The sequence below is a fragment of the Lactuca serriola genome, chromosome 8, assembly GCF_051521515.1.
Source record: "Lactuca serriola cultivar US96UC23 chromosome 8, Lser_US96UC23_V15, whole genome shotgun sequence".
Lineage (NCBI taxonomy): Eukaryota > Viridiplantae > Streptophyta > Magnoliopsida > Asterales > Asteraceae > Lactuca > Lactuca serriola.
In genome coordinates, this window is record NC_136415.1 from 188,290,635 (window position 1) to 188,300,436 (window position 9,802).

Below are 9,802 nucleotides of genomic sequence, written 5' to 3' on the forward strand. Positions count from 1 at the left end.
TTTTTTTAAAAAAGGTTAATTGACCAAAATACTCTTTTGCTGAAATTTGTGTGATTATTTGATACATGCTACCCTATTGTAATATCATAGACTCTCAGATCATAATTGTTGATTTTATTCATTCGGTGGTCTAGATTTGTGTATTCTGGCACACAATAATTACTAGAAACAATATAACATAACCATATATATATATATAATAGGGAAAATTTTAATATTAATAGTAATTATATATTAATAATAACAAATTATTAAAAAAAGAAAAAAAAATGTCAAAGCTTTTTTTTGATGTGATTGATATTAGAGGTAATTAGGAGGTAATTAGAGATTTATGTGTATAATTAATAATGAGAGATACATATAGCAACATCTAATCATTAGTTGATTTGGTTTAATATGTACTAAAAACCAGAGTCGGTGGTGTGACTTCGTTATTCACACAATTACTTTGTTTTATTTTGTTTTTTTATGGATCCTTTGAGTTTTGAAGTTTGCAATTTAACCGGTTAATTTTCACAGTTGTTTTTTTTGCAAATTATCCATGTTCATTAAATTGGTAGTTGTCAATTCTTTTATTGGCTTATTATACGCTTTCCTTCTCACTTGGATTTTTATCATTTGTAATTGGGAATTATTCGTACACAACAATTTTTCTCCATACATAACAATTTATGTTTTAAAATGTTGCATTATACAACTCTACAAAACATAAATTGTTGTGTGCGGCAAAAAAAACTATTATGTACAAATCACTTTCATTATGTACGCTTATAAACCACAACAACGACCCAGCATCTACGATCCAATTTTCCACCTACGCTCTCTTTTTCCCTGCTCAAGTAACATTCTCTCATTTTCAGTACTAAGGTAAACACTTTTACATGGCCCACCTTTTCCTCTCCTTCGTTGCCTATGTACACTTCTCGTCTTTTTCAGGGGGCAACTTGGGCTTTCTATGGGATTTTTTTAGTTTACATCATCAACTTACACACATTTTAAATGTGTTTTTGCAAAGAAAACTTTTTTATTGGACACATTATTCTCATTTTTAGCATTTACTAAATAGATACAAATACGAAAGTTATAAAAAAATTACATATGTGTTGAATGAATTAAATATGATTGCTCGATCTCTAGAAGGGAAGAGAGTAGATGTTTTAAAACAAAGCATACTATAATTAATGCCCTCCCACGTTGCCAGAGAAGCCTCCCATAAAAACCAACTTACCTTTCATCTATAAAAGTTACATATTTCAACAGGGCAATATGTAGTTCAATATTTGAAAAGAATTAAGGTCCAATTATTTTTGTGATTTTCGCCACAGCAATTGCTTAGACTGCTCTCACCCTAAATCATCCCCTATTTATTTACTTGAGTTTTTCTATTCATAAGAACGATTTTTTTTTTATATTTAAAACAATCAAGATTCCTGAGGAGCTCAACCATATCCACAACACCTTTCGTGTGTCTCAACTTCGGAAGTGTGTGGCTGATGATTCAGCGGTCGTTCCTTTGGAGGATATTCAGGCTGATGATCGTCTGAATTATGTGGAGAGACCAGTGGCAATCTTGGATCGGAAGATGAAGACCCTACGCAACAAGGAGGTATCATTAGTCAAAGTTTAGTGGCCGCGTCGGAAGGGTTCCGAATGGCCTTGGGAACCCGAGTCTGAGATGCGTGAGCATTTTTCAGAGTTATTTGCAGTAGCGGACTTTGAGGACGAAGTCTAGTTCAAGTGGGGGAGAATTATGGCGGGCTCACGTACGGGGCATATGTGTGTGAGCCACAGACCCTAATTTTTAGGGCTTGGACGCTATTTAATCAACTTATGGCCTCCAAATTTCATCTCTCATCAGCCTACAATACCTCCATAGGACCTTAGCAAACCCTAGCCACTTATTTGAGCATTCTTGACCCTTGTGTGTGTTTTTGGTGGCCTTGAAGGAGAAAGAAGGAAGTAAAGCCACCTTAGGAGCTTGAAGGAGCCTTGGATCTGGGATCTCCACCTATCTAGCAACCTCTAGGAGGTATAAAGCTTTAAACTTGGCTTGTAACTTCCTAGATCTTGCTAAGTTCTTGATTCATGAACATTTGGGTCCAAAGGCTTGACCTTTTTTAGTATGGCATGTTCTAGCCCATCTTACCTGTCATTTCAGACGTTTTAAGAAGCTTAGAAGCATAAAAATAGGGTCTTGGCTCTTAACTCTTCCCTATGCATGTGTTTGGTTGTCTTAATGGGTTAAGAGGTTAGGGTTTCTAGCATTTAACACTTATTAGCTATGCAAGACCATAAAGTTGGAAACATTATGGTCAAGATCGATATTTGGGACTTAGATCTGCATTTTGGACGTAAAAGATGAAGTATTAAGCACTTATTGGGTTAAGATGAGGTCTAGTTGCGTACGTTGGGCGTACCAATCGGTACGCTACGCATACGTGGCCAAACCCCCGTCTCTTGGTCAGCCATCGAGTACGCCCGCATACAGATGAGTACGTCACGCGTACTCGCCTGGGTTAACTCAGCTAGTTTGTTGACTTTGACCTTTGACTAAGTTTGATCTAAGGGTATTTTAGGTAATTTAAGTGGTTTTTGAGATTGGCAGCACAACAGAACCGCGTCCAAGCCCTAGAGCCGGGCACACCAGCCAGGCTCAGCGCCCGCTGGCGCCCCCGGGAGCGGAACGGACAGGCGGAAGGCTCGCGCCCGCCAAGTAACACTCCTTGCTCCAAGACAAAAGATACGGTCAGGAGACAAAGGGCAGGATCAGAGCATTATCATCGGAGCCAATGAGAGCGCTCTAGCGGTTAAGGGCGCACAACCCTCCAATCAGCGCCTCTGACCTTGTCTCCTCTAAAAGTGATCCTGTCTGGTACGGACCAGGCAGGAGCGCTAGGTATAAAAGGATGTGCACACAAGACCAGCGAGGTAAGCTCTCTAACCAATCCTGAGAGAACAGACACAAACCCTAAAATCATCCTAACTTGACCGTCGGAGCGTTCTCCCGGGAACCCCTCCCAGGAAGCGGCTGACGGCCCTTGTTCTTTGTGATCTTGCAGTTATAACCAGGCAACCGAGGAGATCTCATCCCAGAGTCAGAAGCAAGGTCTCATCCGGGACAAGGTTCCATCATTTGGCGCCATCCGTTTGTGAGACGAAGAACACAAACAAAAGCACGAAAGCAAGCATCAATGGCGTCCAACAGTAGTGAGGGACAACCAGTTAGTCCCATACGTCCCATGACGACGTTGGACGAAACGCCACCGCCTATAGCAACCAACATGCCAGTTTTGGGCGAAGGAAGTTCTACAACATCCGCCGGAAATATTTCACAATCATTGTTTTCTCAGCAAGGAACAACTCCGGTGGAGCTACTTTCGCCTACACAGCTTCAGATGTCGCCGTTCTTTGCGCCGCCGCTGCAACAGGCGCGAACAGTTCACTCAACTGCACCCCCATTGAACCATATTCTCAACCTTTCACCGTCATTCGTAACACCTACATCGTTCCAGACGATTGGTGGACAGAGTTCCACAACGCTACTACCACTATTGGCGCAAACCATGATGAACCATTCACCACCTGTCTACTCGACGGTTGGAGCATGGACTGGACCGACTATTCCCTCAAACAACAGCTTACAACAGCCGATAATGATCAACCTTGTTACATCCATGCACCCTTTCTCCACTAGCTATCCCCTTCAGCTACCATTCCATCCATACCCCTTTTATGGACCAAGTTCAGGCTACCTTACGCCCCTACAGCATGGAATGAGTTCTCAATACCAGCAAGGGACGTCAACTGCTCCAAACCAGGATGGTTTTTCCCGGAGCGTAACATCTCCGTTTGTTAAAGAGCTGTTAGATTACGAAATACCAAACACTACAAAGCTCCCGACACTTAAAACGTATAATGGGACTACCGACCCAGATATCCACATTGATACATATGAATGGACGATGACGTCGCTAAAGCTTAACGAGAAGTTTTGGTGCACATACTTCCCGACGACGCTCGATGGCAACGCCGGCACATGGTTCAAAACGCTACAACCGGGCAGCATTTCAAACTTCGCTCAGCTCAAGTACCTTTTCCTCACCAACTTCATGCAGCTACGTAAATACAAAGGCGATTCTCACTCAATTATAGGTTGTAAACAAAGGGAGGGGGAGACTGTTCGAGAATACTTTACAAGGTTCATAAACGCTACGCTGGATGTACCGGGGCATGACGAAGGGCTCATTGCTGGTGCTTTCACATGGGGACTCCTACCTGGGCCCCTCTCGCAAAAACTCATGGGAAATAAGCCTCTAACACGAGCTGAGTTGAAAGAAAGAGTGGAGCGATACCTACGGCAGGAAGATGGTGAAGCAGCCAAGCAGGCCTACTTGAATGCTATGGCGACTAGACGTCACCACCCGACCCACACGGATTTCCGGGCGGAGGAAGACACTATGGCCAAGCAAGAAGACCACCGCCGCGTTTCTGACCATTTATTAAAGACGACAGACGGGGTCGCCGCCCAGAAGTATATGCAGTGTCTGAGAAACAGCAGCCAACCAAGTCGCGTAAGAGTCGGTACTGTGAATACCACAAAAGCAAAACGCATGATACAACTAGCTGTTCGGTACTAAAGAAGGAGACGGAGGAGAAACAACTTAAGGGAGACCTGGTGGAGGTGGCGCGAAGCCTACGCGCCAAGTTCGATGCTGATAACGCCAAGGGTCCACCCTGCGAAGGAGTTCAGCCCAAGGAGATATTCATGATACGCAGCAAAAGAAGTAGGGAGGAATAGCGAGGCGAGCAAGTCATTGTTAAACCGTCAGCACGTGCGCTCATGTTCTCCATACAGGATCCTCGGCCGGACGGCTGGAAAGGTGACAACCCTATGATAATACAGGCATCCATCAAAGACGTGACTATCCATAGGGTCTATGTCGACACCGGGAGTTCAACAGACATCATCTATGAGCATTGTTTCCGGCTCCTCCCGGATCGCTGGAAAGATAATTTGCGACCTGTGACGGGTAGGCTGGTGGGATTCACCGGCCACAGCCTGTGGCCGTTGGGCACGATCCACCTCCCCTTAACAATCACTAGCCACGACAAGAAGCGGAAGAAGACCACCCTGATAGACTTTGTGGTCATTCGACACTCGGCGGAGCACAGCATTATCTTAGAAAGGACTGCTCTCTTGAAGCTAGGGGCTGTACCTTCAACCATGCATGGGATCATGAAATTCGACACACCAAAAGGCGAAGCCATGATTTTGGCCACCCCGCCCAGAGAATTGCGATGCTATACAGTTATGAAGCCAGCAGAAATAACCAAAGGGCCCAAGAGGCCCAGGGGCAATCCTGCAAAGAGGAAGGAGGTCATCAATGAGGGATACCCCGACCAACCGGTCCATGTTGGAAGCAACCTCCCAAGCCACACAAGAGGAGCACTGGTCGATCTGCTCAAACGCTACAAACATGTATTTGCTTGGACCCCCGCGGATATGGTGGGGGTAGAAAGGAAGGTCATTGAACATAAGCTAATGATCAAATCGGGGGTAAAAGAGGTTAAGCAGAAGAAGCGGGTACAAGGAGCAGACCGTAACAGGGGGATCAATACAGAAGTGTCTAAGCTGACAGAGGCCGGAATAGTAAGGGAGGCGATGTTCCCAACGTGGACTGCAAACCCAGTTATGGTCCGCAAGCAGGATGGGTCGTGGCGCATGTGCATCGACTTTTCTGATCTAAACAAGGCATGCCCTAAGGATTGCTACCCACTCCCGAAAATCGATCAGAAGGTAGAGTCGCTACAAGGATTTAAGCTAAAATGCTTCTTGGATGCATACAAAGGGTATCACCAGATATTGATGAGCAAAGAAGACGAAGAGAAAACAGCCTTCTATACAGACCATGGCACGTTCTGCTACACCAAGATGCCTTTCGGGTTAAAGAATGCAGGGGCGACATACCAGCGGCTAGTCGACTCGATATTCGCCAAGCAAATTGGAAGGAATATTGAGGTATATGTAGATGATATGGTGATTAAGAGTCCAAATGAAGAGAAGATGTTGCAAGACATCGAAGAGACTTTCAAGACATTAGAGGTGGCCAAGATGAAAGTAAATCCAACCAAATGCATGTTTGGAGTAGAAGAGGGGCAATTCTTGGGCTACTATGTTACTAGATAAGGCGTCCCGCCCAGCCCGACCAAGGTCGATGAGTTCATCGAGACGCCAACCCCAAAATCTCTTAGAGATGCACAAGGTCTGAACGGGATGCTCACAGCTCTAAGCAGGTTCATCTCGAAATCTGCCGACAAGGCTATGCCACTATTCCACACCTTAAAGGGATGCATCGAGAAAAACAATTTCCAATGGACGGATGAAGCCGAGAAGGCGCTCCAGAGAATCAAGGAAGCACTACACAAGCTGCCGACTCTGGCAACCCCCATCCTTGGAGAAACATTACAAGTGTATCTTTCAACATCAGGCGAAGCGATATCATCGGTATTGGTCGTGGAAAGGGAAGGGGAGCAGAGACTGGTATACTTCGTTAGAAGAGCGCGGTAGGGACCAGAACTCAATTATCCCACGTTGGAAAGATTGGTGTTGGCACTCATCTACGTTGCGAGACGATTAAGGTGATACTTCCAGGCACATCAAATCGAGGTACTCACAAGCTACCCCATTAAATAGATCTTGCTTAAGCCGGAGACGTCGGGTCGGCTGGCCAAGTGGGCAATTGAACTGGGAGAGCACGATATAAACTATCGCCCAAGAACGAGTATCAAAGGGCAGGCGCTGGCTGATTTCTTACTAGAAATTCCCGACGGAGGGAACCCGGCGAAAGAAAAGGTGTGGGTAGTTGAAGAGGCCCCTACCGGCAACGGTTCATGGACCCTGTACACAGACGGGGCGTCCAGCAGGGAAGGCTCAGGGGCGGGGCTGATCCTGACTAGCCCAGAAGGAGAAGAGGTAACCTACACCCTCCGCTTCGACTTCCATACATCGAACAACGAGGCGGAGTACGAGGCGTTGCTTGCAGGGTTGCGACTCGCCAAACAGATGGGTGCGAAAGCTGTAACAGCACTAACCGACTCAAGGTTAGCAGCGAACCAAGTCAATGGGAGTTTCGAGGTAAGAGACCAAAGAATGGGAAAGTATGTAAAGATGGTAAAGCAACTGGTAGGATCATTCGGTCAATTTACAATCAAGCAGATACCCAGAAGTGAGAACAAGAGGGCAGACGCTTTGAGCAAGCTAGCGTCCACTTGTTTTGACCACCTGTCAAAGAAAGTTCTAGTGGAGGTGCTCCGGGAGAGAAGCATCGATGAATAGCAGGTGAACACCTTGACCCCCGCTGGACCCACATGGATGACACCGTTCCGGGAATACCTCCAGAGAGGAGTGTTGCCGGATGACCATGACGAGGCCAGAAAAATACGTATAAAGGCGCCCTCATACACAATGGTGAACAGGGAATTATACAAGAAGGGATTCACGTCTCCATGGCTAAAATATGTAGATCAAGCCAGGGGGAGAGAGATATTGCAGGAAGCACACTCAGGGCAGGTAGGCACACACGAAGGGGCGATGGCTTTGACAGGAAAGGTACTACGAATGGGGGTATACTGGCCGACGATACATCAAGACGCGGTAAAAGTAACGAAGAAATGTTAGGAGTGTCAGTCTTACGCTCCAGTTTAGGCAAAACCCCTGGCGCCGCTAAGCAACATATCCAACCCACGACCTTTCTACCAGTTGGGCATAGACATAGTGGGTCCATTCCCAGAAGCACCAGGGAAGCTGAAGTATATGGTGGTAGCCGTGGATTACTTCACAAAGTGGATTGAAGCTGAGCCACTGGCATGCATATCTGGGAGGCACATGATAAAATTTGTGTGGAAAAAAATCATGACAAGATTTGGAACACCTAAGGTTCTCATCAGCAACAATGGTTTGCAATTCGCTGAGAACCCATTCAGAGAATGGTGCACTGCCAAAGGGATAAGCCAACACTTCACATCGGTGGCACACCCTCAAGCGAACGGTCAAACGGAGGTGTCCAACCGAACCATTGTCAATGGGATCAAAAAGAGGTTGGGCAAAGCAAAAGGGAATTGGGCAGAGGAGATACCAATGGTGCTATGGTCATACAGGACTACACCACTGAAAAGCACAAAGGAAACTCCTTTCAGCTTGACATATGGGACCGAAGCCATGCTCCCCATGGAAGTGGCAATGAATACGCTAAGGGTGGCCAACCAAGATGAGGAAAGCAACACACAAGACCTGAGGATAAACTTAGATATCCTAGAGGAGAAACGTGAAGAGTCGGAAGTACGCCAAGCTGCGTATAAACATGCAATAGAAAGGTATTACAACCAAAGAGTAAAAGAGAAGGCCTTCAAAGTGGGCGAGTATGTCTTGAGGAAAAATGAGGTCAGTCGGGCACAACCCCAGGGAAAGTTGGGCCCAACGTGGGAAGGCCCATACAGGGTCACAGAGGCAAACAGGAACGGGGCATACGTGTTAGAGACGATGGAAGGAAGTCCCATTCTAGGAACATGGAATGCTAGGAACCTAAAGAAATATTTTTTCTAAGGAAGAGGAAAGATGTAACCCTAGTTGGTTGATGTTCCATTTAGTATGTTGCACCCTAGAGTACTTAGAGTACGTCTATCCATGCTAAGTGACATGAGAATTGATACTCAGTGTATTTCTATGTTTAAAGGCATGAGTTTAGTACTCGACATATATAGAATTTCATGCATAAGTGACATGAGCTTAATACTTAGTGTATTTAAAAAACCCGCGGTTAAATAATAATGCAATTGCTGATCTCTCATACTTAGTGTAATAATCTTCAATGATTGAATGATGAGTGCTAAGTGCATTTAATGTGAACACTTAGTGTGTCAATGGTAACAAAAAACAAGGCAACATGTTTGGCACATCTTGAGCAACATGCAATAAACGAATAAGCCAAGCACAAAACAAAAAAGTTGATAGTAGATAATGCTTAGTGCATACCAAGCACACACACACACACACACACACACATATATATATATATATATATATATATATATAAACATTGTTCTTAGCAGTTCTACCATCGCAAAGCAAAACACATAGACTAAACAAAATGAAGAAATATCATGGCTCCAAACCATCACCAACAACCTTATCACCAACCACAACCCCCTCCACAGCATCATCCTCACCTACTTTCCCAGCCAACCCACTAGAAACTTCCATATCATCCACCACTTCATCAACATCATCACCTCTAACACCTGCTCGATCATCACCACTAGCAGCATGATCTTTCCCATTCCCTCCCACACCAGCGTCATTCACAAGCACCATCTCATGACCCGCAACATCCTCAGGAGTACCCTCTGAACCAAAAGAACACAACTCTCGCAAACCATCAATACCCATCTCTCCCTTTTGAGGTATAAAGTTTTGATCTTGATGTCTAATCTCTTAGATCTCCTCTAGTACAAGTTTATGGACCTTTTGGTCCCAAGATTGGGTCTTGGTGAGTTAAGCTCGTTTCTAAGACCAGGGTTGCCTCCCTTAGAATCATATGACTCCCATAAGCAGTAAAGTTCCAACCTTTGGGGTTCTATTAAGCCCATGCATGAGATCTAGTTCTCTTATTGGATGTAGAAGATCATTTTGGAAGTTTGAGTTGGTTTGAGCCATATTAAGTCACCAAGTCAGTGACTTTATGGTTTAAGTCGTGAAATAAGACTTGGATCTGAGTTTGTAGCCCTTGGAATGGAGTAGTAAGCA

General features: G+C 45.0%; 1 protein-coding gene across 1 annotated transcript; it reads left to right on the top strand.

The window, feature by feature from the left end:
* The first annotated feature begins 6,274 nt into the window (after nucleotides 1-6,274).
* On the top strand, nucleotides 6,275-7,336 carry LOC145067686 (uncharacterized). Its single transcript, XM_079014770.1, has 2 exons — nucleotides 6,275-6,541; nucleotides 6,695-7,336. Exons 1-2 carry the CDS (start codon nucleotides 6,275-6,277, stop codon nucleotides 7,334-7,336), a joined length of 909 nt encoding a protein of 302 aa, XP_078870896.1.
* The last annotated feature ends 2,466 nt before the right edge of the window (nucleotides 7,337-9,802 follow it).